Here is a 19262-nt window from a genome sequence, read left to right as displayed (position 1 = left end):
CTACAAGATCTCTCTGCTTTTCTTTCACACTGTTAATAATAATAATAATAATAATAATAATAATAATACATGTTTCTTTCTTTTCTTGTAGATCTACCTTCATCCAAGCTCTACAGAGCATCTGCCTCAATACTCAGCAGCTTCAGTCAGAGACCAAGAGACAACAATAGCCTGGGTTAAGAACAGACCTGGTGACTGGAGTTGGCATGGGAAATAAAAGTATTAAGAGGCCCACCCAGAATGGTAGCTCTTGCTTGTGAGCCCATCACTCAGAAGGCTGAGGCAGGAGGATCAGCCTCAGATATATATCAAGACCCTATCTCTAATAATAAGGATTGTAGTGATAGTGATGAGTTAAGGGATCGCCAAAATTTAGAGAAACCATTAGGAAAGGGTTTTACTAAAATGGTGTTAGCTACCATCATTGGAATCCTAATGGTCCCAGATAAGGGCTCTCAGCCTATGACCTAGCCTTCCTATGGACACAGGTCCTCTACTGTCCTGTTCTGGTCCCAAGTGCCATCATGTATAAAACCAAGAAGGGAAACGTTTATCCATAGAGAGCAAGCAAAAGTGGCTAATAACTATTGTTTTTGAGCCCTGAATGTGACAAGGTGCTCTGTAAATCCTAACTGAGCAGGAGCCTCCTGGGCCCTGGCTCCTACTAGTCCATGAGATTCACACATCCTGTGCATGGCTGAGGCTGAGGCTGAGGAAGAGGCCTCGGCTCCACTGGACTTCCTCTCCAGCCAGCACTTATGAAGCACTGTGGGCTGGCATGTGGAGTAGCCGGCAAGCTGTCAGGATGGTGTAGAAATAACGACTTGAGAGGAAGCTCGGCCTAATGGCTCTGATTCTTGACCAGGACTTTAGGGAGCCTTGTCTTCCTCCTGTCCCCGAGGCTGAGTCATAGAGCCCCTAAATGACCTCCCTATGAGTAACTTCCTGCTTCATCCAGAGGGACCATTATAGAGAATCCAATCAGCCATCTGGATCTCTTCCTCCCTTCCCAGATGAAGCCGCTCTGTGGGCAGAGACTCAGAGCTGCCCAAGGTTAAGTATGTGATTGATGTTGGGACCCAGGCTTGTGACTTCTTGTCCTGGTCTTTTTCTATTGTGCCACAAAGCCCTGATGAAGAGGGAGAACAATGATGCTTCAGATCCTTCAAGAGACTAGCTTTGGCCATCCGATGGTACACGATGCTGCGCACATTCCAAACACGAGCAAGTTCTCAAAGAGAACGACACAGATAAGAAGAGTCTCCAAGCCCAGAACAAAACAGACAGACAACAAAACCCAAGGAAAAAAAACAAAACCCACTTCCTAATTTCACTTCTACTTTTTTCTGAGACACTACCACACACAGTTCCCTGGGTTTATCTTTACATTGGGCACAGAAAAAAATAAGGTGCCAAATGGAGGTGCCACAGAAAACTCCCAGTGCTGTGTATGCAGGATATTTGGTCATGTGCACCCCAGGAGAGTATGGGGGACAACAGAAGCAGACATATAAATGAGAAAGAAAAGTTGGGACCTTGTGTCCATTTTAAACACTTCCGTAGGTGTCCAATATGTTTTAGTTTATTTATAAAGGAAAGAGAAGCAGAGGTATGGTGGTTTAGGTGGGCCACAGATCTCCATGTAATCTAAACTCTTTCATCCATTCACATTCGTGGATGTCTACTTGGTCCTGGCTGTGCTAGTAGGCAAGAGGAAGAATATGATATCTAGCATGTACTTCTAGAGCTACCCTTCCACCCCGTTGTGTGTGCCTCTGTTTGTCCTTCCACCCAGGGGTTGAAAATATTTGAAAAAAATTATATAGACTGAACATATAGAGACTGTCTTTATCTTGTCAGGACTCCCAAATTGATATCATACCATAACTACTTCCATAGCATTTCTACTGTATTAGGCATTGCAAATCTAACAGACACGAGTTAAAGTATTTGGGAACCCGAGCACATTGGCTTACATCCATAATCCTAGTACTCAAGGGGCTGAGGCAGAAGGACTCCTGCCAGTTTGAATCCAGATTAGGATGCACAGTGTACTGAGTTCTGGGCCAGTCTGGGTTAAACAGTGAAACCCGCTTCCAGAACTTAAGGAAATGAAAGTATAGAGAGACAGACATAATGGATCACAGACAAACACTGCATCATTTTATGTAAAGGGTTTACCAACCCAAGGCTCAGGAACTAACATGGACAATGAAGCCCAGCTTCCATTGCCAACTCTCAGGTGGCACACTTCATCACCAAAGGGATTCAGGGTAGGAACTCAAAGCAGGAATCTTACAGCAGGAACTGGAGTAGGAGCCATGGAAGAATGCTGAGTACTGGCTCCCCACTGCCTTCTACAAACAGGACCACTTTCCCAGGGATAGCACTGCCCATAATGAGCTAGGCTCTTCCCCATTGATCGAGAAAATGCTGCACAGGCTACCTTGCAGGCTAGTCTGACAGAGGCATTTACTTTGCTGAGGTCTATTCTCAGATGATTCTAGCTTATGTCAGTCAAAGGTTCTCCCTTCTGGCCCTGAACTTCCGAAGCCTTCTAAATTCGAATCTCCAAAATGAGATATTCATAGATTCTGTGCATATATAGGTCAGAGCTGGCATTGCAGCTTCAAAGACCATCTCAATGCTGTTCTCCTGGATTTTAAAATGGAGTATCTTGTACTTCCTACTAATTGGTAATACAGTATTCATTAACAACAACAACAAAGCAAACAACAAAAAACAAAACAAAATAATAGCTATTAAAAGCACAGGATTCAAAGTCATAGTATCTACCAAGTATTTGACAGCTATCTTTAGAAGCTTAATTTCTTTGTGTCTTTATTTGTTTTAGATCTAATACTGTGAATAACAACACTTTCCTATAGGGCTGCTGGATTAATGGATCAGTACATACAGCATGCTTAGCTTGATGCCTGGTATCTAGTTAGCATTCAGCAAGGGCTCACTATTCTGATGTCCATTCCGCATCATTCATTACCCGATACTATCCTTCCTAATGTAAAACATGAAAGTTCTGGTTCTAGTTTTCTCATGTATCAGCCTAAAGTTCAGGTTTGTGCAATTTTCTTTGAAGGATGATGAATATGTTACCGAGGGCATTAAAAAATATTTTCCCTACATGTTTTATGTTTACTCATTTATATATTTATTTAGTGTGTATATTGTGTGTGTGCATGAGAGAGAGAGAGAGAGAGAGAGAGAGAGAGAGAGAGAGAGGAAGAGAGAGAAAGAGAGAGAAAAGAGAGAGACAGAGACAGAGAATATACATGTGTGTAGGGGTCAGGGGAAGTGTAGAAGTTGTTTCTCCACTTCTACTATGTGGGTTCCAGAGGTAGAACTCAGATTATCAGACTCAGTGACAAGTGCCTTTGCTCACTGAGCCATCTTACCATCCCTCAAGTATTTATTATCTGTTCAACTGAAATTTTCATATGGTAAGCATGAGCCTAGCCTAAGGTTCTTCATTCTATTTGGGCAAAGTTTAAGATATTCTCTGTGAGCTTGTTTGTCCTCGTCATTTCTAGCAGATTCCCCCACCTGTTGATGTATATGTAACTATCTCTATATCATCTCAGTCACATGAATCACCCACAAATCATATGTATTTGAGATGTTAGTGATTGCAACCCGTGCTAGGCAAGTACTCTACCAAGCTACAATCCCAATCCTATTGCAATTTTGACCAGGGATCATTTTGACTGTTTTCCTGAGATGACTTCTAATCTCAGAGTATTGATCCGAAAAATCAAATGTTCTCCTATAATAGTACTTAGCTTTAGTGAGGTTAGACACCATGGGGACCAAATTAGGCCCTTCCAAGTTAACAAACTCTGACCACAGGCAGTGAGTGGAGGGCACATGTCCTCCATATCTTGTCCAGCATTCACAAGCATCTATTTCCTCTTGGAGATGGTTGCACACTCAGCAACTAAAACAATGGGTAATTTTTCTCCAAAGCCAGATCTAATGGATTCAATATGTTTCTCCAGCCAGGTCTCCCCTCCCCCTTCACTATCAGACACCAGGAACTCTAAACTAATATGGTTAACCCAGTGACAGATGCCCAGAGCACCAAGCATAGACCTTTTAATGGATGGCCTCTTTTTAACCCATCAAAAACCTTTTAGTTTCATTTGGCTTAAGAATCATTAGGAAGAAAGATAAAGAGGCCAGTGAATCCTTAACAGAGCCCGAAGAGAAACAGGTCATTTGATTCCCCTCCTCCCACTGGATTTGATTTCCTTTTGTCTTCTTTCCCTGAGGACCTGTCTCTAGATGATTTTCTCCTCTTCACATCAGCCTTTTCTTGCAGAAAGAGTTTATCATGAAGCTTCAGCAAGCATGAATACTTTCAGGAGGCACTGTATTCGTGTTTTCCTTTCTCTTCCAGATGTGATTACCATCCCCCACTCTCTCACCTCGCCCTCTATCCCTGCAGAGTGTGCCTCTAGGAGTCAAGGGGAATGAGTGTTGAATGGGGTCAGTGCCTGGAGTTGCGAAACATCTAGTTTAACTGGATTTCCTCGATGTCAGCACTATGCCCCAGTGCTCTGTGGCCTAACCTCTCCGCACACCAGTTCTCCTTTAAAAAGACTTCCTTCAGTAGGTAGGATAGTCAGGGGAGTTTAACCAAGTCGACCCACCCTGAATGTGGGCGCCATAATTCCTCTCACTGGAGTCCAGGATAATAAAACGGGAAAGAGGAACTGAGCTGAGTACCAGCTTTTATCTCTTGGGTCTTCCTGAGAGTTAGACACAATGTAACCAGTTAGGTTCTGCTCCGGCTGCGAGGCTCAAACCGAGAGAGGCAAAGTAAAGTCATCCTTCTTCAAGTTGCCTTTACAGCAATGGGAAGAGTAACCCATCCTTGGACAAGAAAAGATAGGGAATGACTAAGTGTAAGCGAGAGTACTTGGTCCATATACTGAGAAAATCGTAAGGGGCCATTTCACTTGCTTTGACAAAGACATTTGTTGAGCTGTTCTAAAGTGTTTATTTCATGTAGTGCTTGACTACTTTGGAGAACAGGGTTTGTGTGGAAAAAGTGCTTTTCTATTTGTTTTTGAGGTGAGCATGTCTGTTCTCTGGCCCCTAGGCGCTCTGTCCAAGGGTGTAGCATCATTTCAACAACCTTGCCCCTTTTGTGGAGGTCATCTGACCCTGGGGAAAACTGAGATGGAAGGCAGAAAATGATGACTACAGATGCTGCAAGGGAGTCCAGCTATTCACTGGTAACTATGACGCTTTTCAGCCTAAAGATGATCCACTTAGACACCTATGTAGTCTGAAAAGAAAGGCAGCAAGGGAGCGAAGGCCCTTTAAGGGTCATGATTTAACAGCAGCTTGCTTGTACATTCACACCCTTGGTGCTTCAGGAACTGCCCTCCTTGATGACAAGGGACAGTTCCTTCCTAAACTGGTTCAGCTGATTTTATTTGTTTATTCATTTGTGGAGACAGGATTTCTCTGTACAGACCTGGCTTCCCAAGAACTCACTCTGTAGATCAGGCTGGCCTTGAACTCAGGGATCCACCTACCTGTCTCCCAGTGCTGGGGCTAAAGGTGTGAGCCACCATACCCAACATGATTTTATTTTATTGTTTTGAAATGTATAGCCCGGGATGAGCTTGACTGCTGATCCTCTTACCTTTTCTTTCCAAGGGCTGGGATTATACTGTGCACCACTGTGTCTAGTTTTATGCAGTATTAGTGAGCACTCTAGCAACTGAGTTAATCCTTAGCTCCTCCAGACCTGGTTTAGGTGGGAATGGGAGGAGGACTCCTTACATGCTGCTGAGAATTCAGGTGGAAGACCTAGACCGTTCCACTTGGACAGGGGATCTGGTTTGAGGCTGGTGTGCTGGTGGCAGGACAGCAGATTTTTGGCTTTCTTTCAAGCCAGCTAGAGGGTGAACCCTTTGTATCTTGCAGGCTGCCTGGCAGCCATACCTGTCACTGGTAGGAAGTAGGTAGCTTGGTCTGAGGTTTTTGCTACAAGATCTGACCACTCAGCTTTTCTGAGGCATGCAGTGGCTGGCGGAGATGCCCTCTCTGCAGCTGAGGTCCTGGTTGCTACTCCTTTATAGATCTCCCTGCTAGAGCGATGCCTTCTCCGGAAAGATGATGACGAGTTCTAGGAGTGAAGACTTCAACTCCCATATTCCCTGTCATTCCAGAATGACTGGTCCTAAGGTTCAAGCCCTGGTATCCCATTTCTCCTTCTCTCCCCCTGGAGGAATTCTGAAGTGGTCAGGCCAGTTTGAAGATTCCTGAACTTATAGGAGGAGAGGCTGCAGAGAGCATCGAAAAACAACTGGGCATGCTCAGCATCCTATCCTGTGCTACATGGTCTCATCAGGGCTATTCCGGGTATCACAGGCTTTCCAGTCTCAGCCTGGGTAGTTCTCCCAGATATCTCTACCCACCCCTCTGCCACAGTCATCAGCGTCCTGTGCTGCAGCTGACCTTTCACTCAGATGTCTTCGACACACTCAAGCTTCAGGAATGTGCTTGAGGCAAGTCGGTCACTCACCTGCTACTCAGTAACTGTGGACTGAGCATGTGAGTAGAGAAAGAACATTAGGAAATGAGTTACGACAAACCCAGTTGAGAGACGTGCAAGGTTGTACAGATGGCATGTGACAGCAGCATGCACTGAAGCCTGAATTGAGGCTGCTTCCACAAAGTAAGAAATACCAATGGAAGTGGGTGCTTCATTAAAGGTACGCTTCCAGAGTTAGGAAGATAACTCAGTCAGGAAAGCATTTGTGTGAAAGGATGGGAACCTGACTTTGAGCCTCAGAACCTATGAATGGTGGCACCAACGTACCATCCTAGAGACAGGAAAGCTCTGGGGTGTGCTAATCAGCCAGCCTAGCTGAATGTGTGAGCCCCAGTCCAATGTTTTTATAAAACAAGGTGGAAGGCACGTGAGGAACAACATTCAGGGTTGACCTCTTGGCTCCAACTTCCACGTGCATGTGTACCATATGCACATGTATGTATACACAGGATCACCCTCCCTGATCTGTACAAGGTCACGGGGAAGTGGCAGTCAGAAGCAGACCGAGAGGGGAGAATGGGCCAAGAACTCACAGATTCCCGGCAGCTCTATTTATACTCAGCGTGATTCCACAAAGAACTAGAGATGTCTGTAATCCCAGAACCCTGGGATTCGAGTCCCACTTGGACTGAACGGCTCATCTGGTGTAGAAATTGCCTCTGCCTGCTCAGGGTTTGTTCCTCAGTACGACTGATCTGTGCAGGGTGGATCCCAGCAGTAGATCCCTGGCTGATTAGCAGGACCTGTTGCTTAGACTCTGTCTAGTGGGGAGAATTGTATCTGTCGGGTTCTGGCTGTGCCGGGGGTGGGTGCTGAACAGCTTTAGCAGTCTTTAGGAAGGCTGGGGCATCCTGGGTTTCCCCTGTGAACCATGCTGATTAAGAAAAATCCTTCCAGCAGTACACAGCTCATCAAAAATAAGCTGCTGCCACACTCTCCGATGATGACTACCAGGACTCGACCAGGGTTTCCCAAGCTGACCCTTTCTGCTTCTATGAAAGAGAAAGAGAAATGTCCGGTGGCCTGAAGGATCCCAGGAGTGCAATCTTGATAGCCAACTACGACTAGCTCTCAATTTCTTCTTGGCCCAACAGACAAAAAAACAAAGCCAAAGGTTGGTCAAAATGGAAGCCATTTTTAAATGCCCCCTCGTCTCTCTTCCCTCTTTCTTTTTACCTACAGATATAAGTGGTAAAATGTGGTAGGCTCTCTTCTCCCTCCTCCCTTGCAAATGTCTCAGTGTTTCAGTGGAGTAAGTGCCTGAGACCCTTCCTTGAGAGTTATCCAAGTTACACTCAAGTCTCTTAGGCTCTGTACACATACATTTTAGGATCTCTTCAAAATTGGCTCTGGCTTGCAACACACTATTAGATACTTCACTCCAAGTGCATTTTATTTGTTTGTTTGTTTGCTTGTTTTTGCCCAAACAGGATCTTTCAGTGCAGCACTGGCTGGGCCAGTACTATGTAGTTCAAGTTGTCTTTAAACCCACAGCAATCCTCCTGCATCAGCCTTCTAAGTTCTGATATTATATAGGTGTGCCATCAAGCATGGTGTTCAGTATCTTTTATATACCGTATGAGGCAAGGATAGAAGCAGCCTGTGCATTTTCATGAGACAAGAGATAAACAAATAAGAAATTGACTCACAACCCACGAGGCAGTCAGTCCAAGGACAACAGGTCCAAGGACAAATGTAAAACAAGCAGGCAGGGCTGGGGAAAGGTTGGCATTATTACAAAAGTGGCCAGATAGGAGCTCTGTGAGGGACTGAGCAGATATTAACGTCTGTATGCATGTATGTGTGCATGCATGTATGTGTGTGTGAGTGTGTGTGTGTGAGTGTGTATGTATGTGTGTGAGTGTGTATGTATGTGTGTGAGTGTGTGTGCATGTGTGAGTGTGTGTGCATGTGTGAGTGTGTGTGTGTGTGTGTTGTATGTGAGTGCAGAAGGAGCTGAGAAAGCAGGCAAAGAATATTATTCTGCCACAAGAAGGGATAGGGTACTGGTTTAGGGAGAGCATTCACTTGATAATAGGAAGTACTAGCTGAGAAAGCAGGAGGACCCGAGTTCAGATCCCCAGTACCCATATTAAAAGCAGGGGAAGAGGAAGAGGGGAGGAGGGCGAGAGGGAAGGAGAATGAATGAATGTGTGCTGGAAATGTAGCTCATAGGCTCATGCTAGAGTATTTGTGTAGCTTGGAGAAAGCCCTAGGTCTAATGCACTGTACTGGAAAAAAAATACACCTCAATAAAGTTAATTGCATAAAAGGAGCTAGCAGTTCAGGTATAAAAAAGAAGCCCCTTCATTCTCAGGAGCACCTCTTTCCCATAGGAATCTTCCCTTGTTGTCATGACAACCCCCTTCTCTCACTTACTGATGGGAATTTGTGGATGACAACTCACCTTCCCCAGCCCTTGAGCACATGAGCAATCACGGCAATGGCACCTCTGGGTGCTTGCTGCTCTCTGAAGCTCAAGGCTTTCACTCTGCTGGTGAGAAACCTGGCCAGTGACCAGGTTTCTTTTTTAATGGGTTTCCAAATGTCAACCATAAACTCAATTATGTGATTAGAAACACCCAGGTGCACAGGAAACTCGCTCAGCTGTAACTCCTCTGACTGCTGTCTGAGGTAGGGTTGGTGTTTGGTTTCAATCCAAACTGAGGACCTATGGAGCCCGGAGTCCAGGGTACTCCTGGTGCTTTGCCCTCTCATTAAAAGGCTGGATCATAAGAAAGCCATGGCAACCAGGCTGGGTACACGCCAGTGGGCATAGGGACACATAGGCTAATAAAATGCCAGTATACACCTTCCAGATCGAGAGAAAGGATTGGTGGAGAAGTTTAGGCAGCAGAAACACCTGCTGGATATGCTGGAAAAAAATCATCAGGCTGTTAAATAGTCTGTTTCACTTGTCATAGACTCCAGTATCTGCAGTGACCCTGGCCATGGGTACCCTAGAGCCAAGGATGAGTAAAACAGATGTCCTGAGTGAGACTTCAAGGTGAGCAGTCCTTCATGAGAGCCTTGTGATTTGATCACCAGGCAGGAGAGGCCACAGGCAGGGGCCAAGAGCTGGGTAGAAAGGTCAACAAACAGGCTCAATAGGGTGACATGGGCCCTGTTTCTGACATGGTGGCATCACTATTACCTACTCAGGGACCCTTCTCATTCTGAAATATGTTCTGGGATTGGATATGTTTACCCACAGACAAACATAGGCCACTAACAGGTGGAGTCAAACTCATAGATACAGAAGGCAGAAAGATGGCCGCCAGAACTGGGGTGGGGAGGAAATGGGGCACTGCAGTTAAAAGTACCAGGTCTGTATTATAGAAAGAGTTTTGAAGATGGGTTGCACCACACTGTCAACACCCTCAACCCTACTGAGCCACAATGAAAGCTGCAACACACTCACTTGTGTCTTATAAACTCTGTTAGAAGTTTGACAAACCTTACTGGCTACAATGATGGCCCTGTCAATGCAGTGCTTGTCTTGAAAACACAGGACCTGAGTTCAATCCCCAGCACCCACACAAAGTCTCCAGTGTGGTAGTGCACACTTGAAATCCTAGGTCTAGAGAGATGGAGGCAGGGGGATATCGGAGGTTCACTGGTTAGCCAGTCTTACCTAACTGTTGAGCTTCGGGCCAATAAGAGAATCTATCTCAAAGGGTGTGGCCAATGGTTTCCTCCAGCCTCTGTATGCACATGAAGCCTTATGGTTGGATGATCCTTAAATTCTTTACTCACAGTTTGCAGTGTACTGTGTTCAGGAAGGTTGAAACTGTAAGTGTTAGGCACACTCTATCAAAGGGGAACGTCTTGGGAGAGAGACGTGCTGTGAGCACTCTGCTTCTCACAGGGAGCAGGCAGAAAAGGCCCAGCTGCCCACACAAACCCAGAGAGTTAGGGTTTATGACAATCACACGAAGAGCTTGGGGGCACCCTCAGAAATCAGGTGCAGTAGAGGAGAGGGGAATTCAGTAGACAGGGAAGAGATTGCATGTTAAGGCAGAAGAAGCTACTATACATTGGATCTGTATGTTTTAAAATTTTAATGTATTTGTTTATCTATTTTCTATATGTACGTGTGTGTGTGTGTGTGTGTGTGTGACACATACATATGCCACAGCGTATTTGTGAAGGTCAAAGGAAAATATGCAAGAGTCAGTGTTCTTTGTCTACCGTGTGGGTCTTGGGGATTGGCTGGGAGCACCTTTATCTATTAAGCCATCTCAGCCCTCTATACTTTGGATATTGACTGCTCCCCAATGGCCCATGTGTTAATGGCTTGGTCACCAGGGTGGTGTCATTGGGTAGCTGACTGTGAGATCCTTAGGAGGGAAACACATGGGAAGACATTAAGTCACTGGGGGTACCCCTGAGGAGGATTTTGGGACTCTGGCTCCTTCTCTTCCTCTTCTTTGATTCTTGTGGATGAAGTTAGTGATTTTGCTTTGCCATGTACTTCCCACTGTGGTTTATGGTTTGCATCTTGTAACAGGTCTCGAAGCAAAAATGTCAACTGATCATGACCTAGAACCTCTGAAGCTGAGCCCAATCTTCGTATAAAGATTGTACAAAGGGCTTTGTATAAAGCCCTTCGTCTTTGTAAATTGATAATAATCTTTGTAGTTTGTTACAGCACCCAAAAGCTGACTAACACGGGATCTTTTAATGTCTCTTGGGGCTGAACATGATAATTTCTTTTTAAAAAATCTCTATTTTACTTTGATTTATATGTGTGTGTCTATGTATGTGTGTATCCATGTGGGTCCTTGGGGAAGTCAGAGGAGAGTGTCAGATCTCCTGGTATTAAAGTTACAGGTGGTTTGTGAGCCACCTGATACAGGTTCTAGGAACTGATACTGGGCAAGGGCAGCAAGCACTCTTAACCATGGAAGCATCTCTCCAGACCCATTACTGTCTCAATAGAAGCTTGTTTAGCTGCTTAAAGTGACTATGTGACTTTGACTATTCGGGAATTATCAGAGGAGCCAAGAGACTGCCTGTAGCTTTACCAAGGGGCAAGGAGAGACACATAAAGTGACAGCGTGAGATAAAGAGCTGTGTCCTAGTGGGTTAGATGTTCTTGTTATTCCATGAGAAGTCACTGGTTTCAGAGCCAGAAAAACAAAGTCAGTTCAGAAGTTGCCACTGGTTTGTGGTTCTTTTGGCGTGAGTGGGGCTACTGAATGCTCCCCTGCAGCGATCTGGGATCCAACTATAGCATTTGGTTTTGATTTGCTTCCTTCAAATTGCATCCAGGGTCAACGGGGCTCCCAGAGTAGTGGGAATCTGTCTGGAGAGTTCTTCAGAAGCTTGTCAGTCTCGAGGGCGCTGCTGTGTTGTCTGGCTGGGTGTTTATTTGAGTGTTATAAACATCCAATGTCCCGTTTGACCCCTACTGTCCACACCATCAATGTGGCTATTTATATGGCCTTTCTCTGTGTTGGTGCATGCGCTGTAGGGCCAGGGGGAACAAGATGTCTACGAGATAGGCATTGAAATAGGGAGTGTATGGACCCAGGAGACCACATACCACAACAGACATGTCAGATGGGGAAGGAAACTACCCTGGCCATCTAATCAGATCTGGCTTGGGCACTGCTTCACATGGAGAACAGTTGAAGATAGACATGGGGTTATCTATCTAGAAATTGGTGTTCTCAGACTGGGGGACAGATCACTTGCTAACGTGCTTTCCTTGCAGATATGAGGACTTGAGTTTGATCCTCAGAACTTATATGGGGGGCAAACCAAGGTGTGGCAGTGTAGTATGCTTCTATTTCAGCACTGTGGAGGCAAAGCAGGCAGGCTTGCTGGATGGCCAGTTTAGCTTAGAGTTCTAGGGCAGTGAGGGAGTTTGCCTCAAAAGGAAAAGGTTACATGTCTGAGAAATGACACCGGTGGTTGCCCTCTGAGAGGAGTGCATGTGTATGAGCGCATGCACGCGCATGCACACACACACACACACACACACACACACACACACACACACACCTGGAGCCAGGTATGGTAGTACAATCTTGTAGGCACAGCTTACATGGGAGGGTGAGACAGGATGATTCAGAATTTGAGGCTAGCCTGGCCTACATAGTGAGCTCAAATCCAGCCTTGGTTATCTAGTGAGCTGTTACCTCAAAACAAACTTATCCACCTGTGTGAGACAGTGTGAGATTTTTTTCCCTGCTCAAAGACAAATGAAATTTTCCTCAAAGGTAACAGGCTGATAGGAACTGGAGCTTCCCAGAAAAGAGTGCAATATGAGCCAGTGCCCTGGGTATGCTCAGATCGATCTCCTGTAACCTGTGGGAACAGAGGGACCCTGGATTCCCAGACTCAATAACCAAGGAAGAAATCTCCCCTTAACAAAGGGGCATTGTTTGTGTTTCCGGCTGCCTTTCTTGTTCAGTGTAAAAGACCCTGTAATGATATTTGCTATGTCAAGGCAGATGCTCCCTCGTCTTGACAATGGGAGAGTCTTGGAGAAGTGAACTTACTCTAGGTGGAGAAAACTAGGTTACATCCATCCTGTCTGCGCCTTTCAGTCACCTTGTCACAGATAAAGAGATGCGCAGAGGTTAAACGCGTCACAGCTCCCCACCCCCATACCAGATGTGAACAAATTTCCATCATTCACTTTGGCCCTGAGAGGACATGAAGGTTGCTGGGTTCAAAAGCATTGTGTGTGTGTGTGTGTGTGTGTGTGTGTGTGTGTGTGTGTGTGTGTGCATGCCAGACAAGCACACAACTGCTGACCTATATTCCAGCCCTTGACTGGGGCAGGGTATTGCTTTGTAGCTAAGGCTCTCCTGAAACTCCAGGTTTCAGCTTCCCAAGTGCTGAGGTTCTAGGCCTGAGCCACCATTCCTGGATTGGAGTCCTTCTGGTAACTTCTTTTTTCCCTCCCCCAATCCTCCTCTAAGTACCTGCTCCCCAGCTTTAAGGCTAGCTCTCCCTGCTGCCCCACTGCCGGGACCCACAGGCACTGAGCCTTTGCCGGCTCACTCATCCAGCATTACGATCTAAAGGAGCGATAAGGCGTGGCTCTTTGATCCTGAACCATGAAGGAGCAAAGGCTGCAAAATGCAAAGAATGCTAAACACATTAACTAGAGCTTCCTCTGGTGTGTACAGAGGGTGTGGTTTCCAAGGAGAACAGACAAGCTGGAGGAAGCAAGGCACCCAGCCAAGGCCAGGCAAAGTCAGAGGGCTCTGCAGCCAGCAAATGAGTCAAAGGTGCCCAAACAGAAGCTGGACCAAATCAGCAAGGAGCCAGCATCCTTATCGTTCTGAGTAATTGAGTAGAGCCATCCCACTGGGAGTCGGCTCATAGCTAATGGAATATTTCCTGTAAATATTATTTTCCCTTCCTGTCTCATCATCTAATAGAATTAAAAAAAAATCTTTACTCATCTGGGGGAGGTGAAGAATCCATCAACTCCTGGAGCCACCTCCCTTGTCTCTGAAACACTCTGAGGACTCATGAAGCCACACTGGCTGCTCGGAGGCTACCCAGTTACTTTGATTCCTTCTCCTAATGCCTCGGAAGGGACTCAAGAGTGTTCCTAATTGTGCATCTAAGCATACATAAAAGTCCCCCTAAGTGCACATCAAATAAATAAGTAAATGCTGCCTACTGAATATGTAACAAAGCCTGACTGCCCAGTCCTTCCCACAGGATAGCTTTCGTTCAATACACACTGGTAAGGATAGAACCACAAGTGCCGGTCTATGGCTAATGTACACTACCTCTATGTGAGTCTCCGTGTTTCACACTGGGCTGTCTCAAAACCCCAGTGAGCTAGCATTTTCTGTTTTCTTCTTATCGTGGCTTCTGATGACCAGAGGGTTAGCCTGTCTGCAGGTCGGAAGGTTGCAAAACAGAAGGATTTCACACAAATCCTGATTCCGGTAATGAAGCTGAGGCATTAGCCACAACTAACCCACACCTCTATGACTGAGCCTGCACAGAAGGGTCTGCTGGGCACAGAGACTAAAGCAGCTGTTACTTCCTCAGGCTTTGATCTAAGGAATGTGGGGACTTCTTTACAGGCAGCTCCTTGTGAGACAGACCTATTTATGCCCCCTAAGACCTTGATGCTGTCAGCTGAATCAATAAGACCTTTGGAATATACGGCATTGACTTTGCATTCACATGCTTCAGAAAAGAAAGAAAAAAAATACTCTTGCTTTTACTTTTAGCATAACTGGCAGAGTGCTGAGACATCCCGCGTCACTGTTGCTGGGAGGTTTTCAGGTTTTGATGTGCTAAAAGTCTCAGTACTTGACCACAAATACAATAAGAGGTAGCCTGAGATCGACCCCCAGGGCCAAACATCCACTGGGTACCATTTCATTAATCCTGAGGTCGAGTTATTTCTACACAAATGTTAAAGGTGGTTAGCAACTGGGATGGAGCAGGCGTGACAGACATGTGTACGTTTGTGTGTGTGTGTGTGTGATTCCTTCCTCTGATTATACATCATGCATAAAGATTGACAGGACGACTGCCCATTGGCAAGAGTGATAACAGCTAAGGGATGTTTCTTAGTGGCATGTGGTATGTGTGATGATTGACAGGAGCTGAAATCTGTCAGGCAGACGGAAGGTAAAAGGGAAAACTTCACTTGGTGAAGGATACAAGCAGTGTTTCCTGAGAGTGGGTGGAAGGCATCTGCAAGAGCTCACATGGTATGTTATAATGTACTCTCAGCAACTTTTTAGGGCTCTGCCTCATCTTTCTACAAGACTTACTTCATGCATACAAGCAAGGAGCGTTGCAGTGGGGAATGAACACCCATGACAGATTTCATTTGTTTTTAAATCCTGCTTGCTGCTACATTAGGGCATGTGGGGGTCGAGTCTTCTGTGCATGCCACCTGTGCTGAGTATTTTTTTTGTCACCTTAACACAAGCTAGGGTCATCTGGGAAGATGGAAGTTCGAATGAGCATAAACCTTCGTCAAACTGCCTATTGGCAAGATTGTAGGGCATCTTCTTGATTAATGAGTGGTATGGGAGGGCCCAGCTTACTGTGGGCTATTCTACTCCTGGGCAGGTGATCCTGGGCAGTATAAGAAGGAACGCTGAGCAAGCCATGGAGAGTAAGCCAGTAAGCAGCTCTCCACGGCCTCTGCTACATCCTTGGCAGGAGTTCCTGCCTCCAGGTTCCTGCTCTGACTTTTCTTCATTTAGAACTCCTGATTTTTTCTGAACACACTCAAAAGACAAAAAAACAAGTCTAAAAAGTCCCTATGTGTCTTATTGTTTCTGACAGAACATGCTAGGGCTGAGGTCGGGGATGGGGAGCTAGAAAAGAAATTGGTTTTTGTTTTGATTTAAATTTTGTTTGCTTTCTGTGTTTTTGTGTTGTTTCTTCTTGGTTTTTTGTTTTGTTTTTGTTTTCATTTTTTTGAGACAGAATCTTGATATGTGGTCCAAGATGACCTGTAACTGTCTATAGCCCAGACAGAGGATTGGGGTTACAGGCCTGTGCCACACACCTGGCTTTTCAGAAATGTTTTAAAATGAAGTTCAGAACTGTACTTAGGAAGAGAAGAATTTGTTTGTTGGAAAGATCCAGGTCCTATATTGTGGGTTATGCATAGCAGGAAGCATAGCTTTTTCTTCTACCCCAGCCTGGCGGCCCCTCACTTTACGTTCACCTTTCTACTCAGAGTGTGACTCTGACATAGAGTAGATACTGAAACCAGAATAGTGAACTGCATCTCACCGGGAGAACTAGGACCACGCTATTGTCCTGTCTGATTTGGGATGGCCTTTAGCTCTGGGCTCTCAGGGATTTGGGGAGACATTTTTGATGAGCCCTATGGGAACGCCTGTTTGGATGCTCATAGGTGACACAGTAGAAGACAGCACTCAGCCCTTCAAAGAAAGGGAGTGCCCAGCATTGCCATTGGCTCAACCTGAAGGTTGGCGCTCAGTACGATGGTGCCATGTGACAGCTGCTGTAAGTGGGTCAGAGTGTCACTGAGGGCTTCTGGTTGCTGCTGGGTGGGAAGAGCTGCCTGGGCAGGAGAGGCCGTTCTTGCCACAGATGCCCCCTGGTACTTAGATCTTGGCACCCATCATCTCCTAAGCATTCCTGGAGGCTTAAGGTGGTAGAGATGTACCTGGCCCCAGTGCCAGAAGGGCATGCTACCACCTGGAGGCCATCTCTCATGTGAAGCTCACTCATCCTCTAGTGCTTGGGAACTCTCCAGCTCAGTACCTGGGGACGCGGCCACACCTGCTCTGCCTGACTACCTTTTCCCGAGTCCCAGCTCAGGGAGCACAGATGGCTGTGATAGACCGGGGCTATCTCCAGACACCATCGGATATCCCTGCCATGCTTTCTACGTGCATAGTGGGGGGTCAGAGAGACAGGGTGGACCCAGAGAGTTTCTGATACATGTGGTCTGGAGGCAGAAAGGAGGGACTTGGATCACTTTATATACAAATGTTCAATGATAACTCTGCCAAGTGTGTGCACCTTTAGAACATGTTCCATCAGCAATTCTCCGAGTGAGTTGCTCGAAGCCTCTCCTATTTCCTACGAGCAACACAAAGGGATTTGTGATGCTAATGATATCATATAAAAAGAAAAGGGACTCCTTCCCAAGTCTTCTGGCAGGCAGGATTTCACAAATTCTTCAGTTTGGCCCTTGAGAGCCCATTAACATGGACCCCCTACCCAAAGCTTATGAAGAAGAGGTATCACTTGGCCTGATAGGGGGTGGGGAGTTTGAAAGGACTGTTCCTAACTTTATATTCAGCATTCCCAAGAACCCCCAAATTATACATGAGCCCACACGATCAGCATCAAGTGTCTCCCAAGGATATCTATGAATGCTGGTGACTTTTCTGGGATCCAAGTGTCGGTCTTTCCCTCTCCTCTGTTGCTCTGTTGATAATTTTTGTTTTTGTTTGAGAGCCTTCTGCAAGCACTGAAGACCAAATCAGGCCTTACTAATAATGATTTATTGAGCCCATATTATGTGTCTCCCTGGTGTTTTATATCAAGGGCTATCCTATTGCTCTCATTAGAATTACACTTAAGAGAAAGTAAGGAAAAAAATCTATAGACACAGCACTACAGTGAACAGAAGTCTCAATACTGTTGAGAGCCATTTACAGAGAGCTTAGAGGGCAAGCCTGAATTCTACTGAGGGTCTTAGCCACACCAGCCTGGGTTCAATTAGGCTTTGGAAATTCTTGACACTCTTAAGCTCCAACTGAATACCTAAGTGCCTACTACTCGCTACAGTTCCTTGGGAGATCATCAAGTACACTACTGAGAATGTTGGAAGCCACATTTGCCCCCAGCTTTCTATGTCCAAGGAGGACAAAGCAGAGCTGCATGTATTGCAACCAGGACTCTGTGAAAGGTGATGGGGGCATGTTTGTCATTTCCAAGTAGAAAAAAATAAATAAAGGATCCATCTGGCTGGGTGGAGAAAGAAGATGCCGTGTAAAAGAGAAGAAAACTCAAGGAAAACATTAGAAAGGCCAGGGAAAGAAAAGTACCAGGAGATGCAAAGTGAGGTCAGGGAATAGGTCTATGGCCCAGAAAATTAAGAGGGTTAAAGCAGGAACATGCACTGAGGTGGTGGTGGTGGTGGTGGTGGTGGTGGTGGTGGTGGTGGTAGTGGTAGTGGTGGGGCACCATTGGTTTCTTGTGTGTAAATGGAAAACAGAGAGGTTTTGGGGCTTGTCACACAGAGCAACCTGCAGTGTTCCCGGTGAACAGCTCCTCCATTCTTTGCTCATGATCTTTACTTGAAACTGAAATGATCAAGTGATCATTAAACGGTCAATTTAATGAAGAAGGTGACTAAGAGGACAGGTGTTAACTTCATAGAGTGCGGTCAGCCCAGGTGTGTTTCTGTCCTAGTCACAGATACAGAAGCTTGGGTAGCAGTCTGTATGTGTGCAATGGACCAATGGTACATTCTCATCCCCAAAGCACTTTCCCACTGTACTTTTTCTGCTTGCTCTGGTCTAGGGAAAGTGTGTCAATGAAAACGAAATTCAAACAGGTTTCTGTTCCTAGTGACCTGACTTCCCTTTCTCTGAGGCAGATGGCTCTAGTCTCTGTTCACTTGTATGATGCCAGAAAGGTAGTTGTCAGGATTTCAAAAGCTTTTCTTACTCTATTTTTTATATCTTCTTGACCTATGACCTGTACACTATTATGACGTATGATCTTATTCCAAAAACCACCAGGGAGAACCCAGACTGGCCTCAGGATTCAAGAGAGATAATGTTCCTTCATTTTGCCAAAACATGTAGCCACCCAACAAAAGGAGCAAACACGATAGGCCCCCAGAGCCAGTTTGCCCATCTGCTCTTGGAGAATGGAGCCAAACACCATACTTTGGATAATTATAACACCTTAAGTTTCCTTAGAAACACGGAGAGAAAAATATTTACCCAGGAAGGATTACCGTGGAGTAATTTTTATATACACGCACATTAGCATGGGTTGGTGAGCCCTTAGGCTGTACAATATTAACTCCCATCTCCCCCATTCCTCTCTCAAAAAAGAACCTTAGACCCACAGAGGAGGGACCCTTACCTTCCTTGGCTTCACTTTATCATGGTAGTCATACTGGAAAATTCCTTTGTAGCTCAGTCCCAGCCACCAAGGTATCCCCTGCTTGTCC

The 19262-nt window shown here is 45.7% G+C and overlaps 1 protein-coding gene across 3 annotated transcripts in view; it reads right to left on the bottom strand.

Annotated features, from left to right (window-relative positions):
* Frmd4a (FERM domain containing 4A) overlaps positions 1 to 19262 on the bottom strand; it is a 201397-nt gene that overhangs the window by 58165 nt on the left and 123970 nt on the right. For all 3 annotated transcript variants that reach the window (XM_028764786.1, XM_028764785.1, XM_028764787.1), the window contains one exon: positions 19175 to 19261. In XM_028764786.1, coding sequence (XP_028620619.1) covers positions 19175 to 19261 — 87 coding nt within the window. The remainder of the gene's footprint in view (positions 1 to 19174; position 19262) is intronic.

The sequence above is a fragment of the Grammomys surdaster genome, unplaced genomic scaffold, assembly GCF_004785775.1.
Source record: "Grammomys surdaster isolate TR1022 unplaced genomic scaffold, NIH_TR_1.0 146, whole genome shotgun sequence".
Lineage (NCBI taxonomy): Eukaryota > Metazoa > Chordata > Mammalia > Rodentia > Muridae > Grammomys > Grammomys surdaster.
This window is presented reverse-complemented; position numbering and strand designations above follow the sequence as displayed.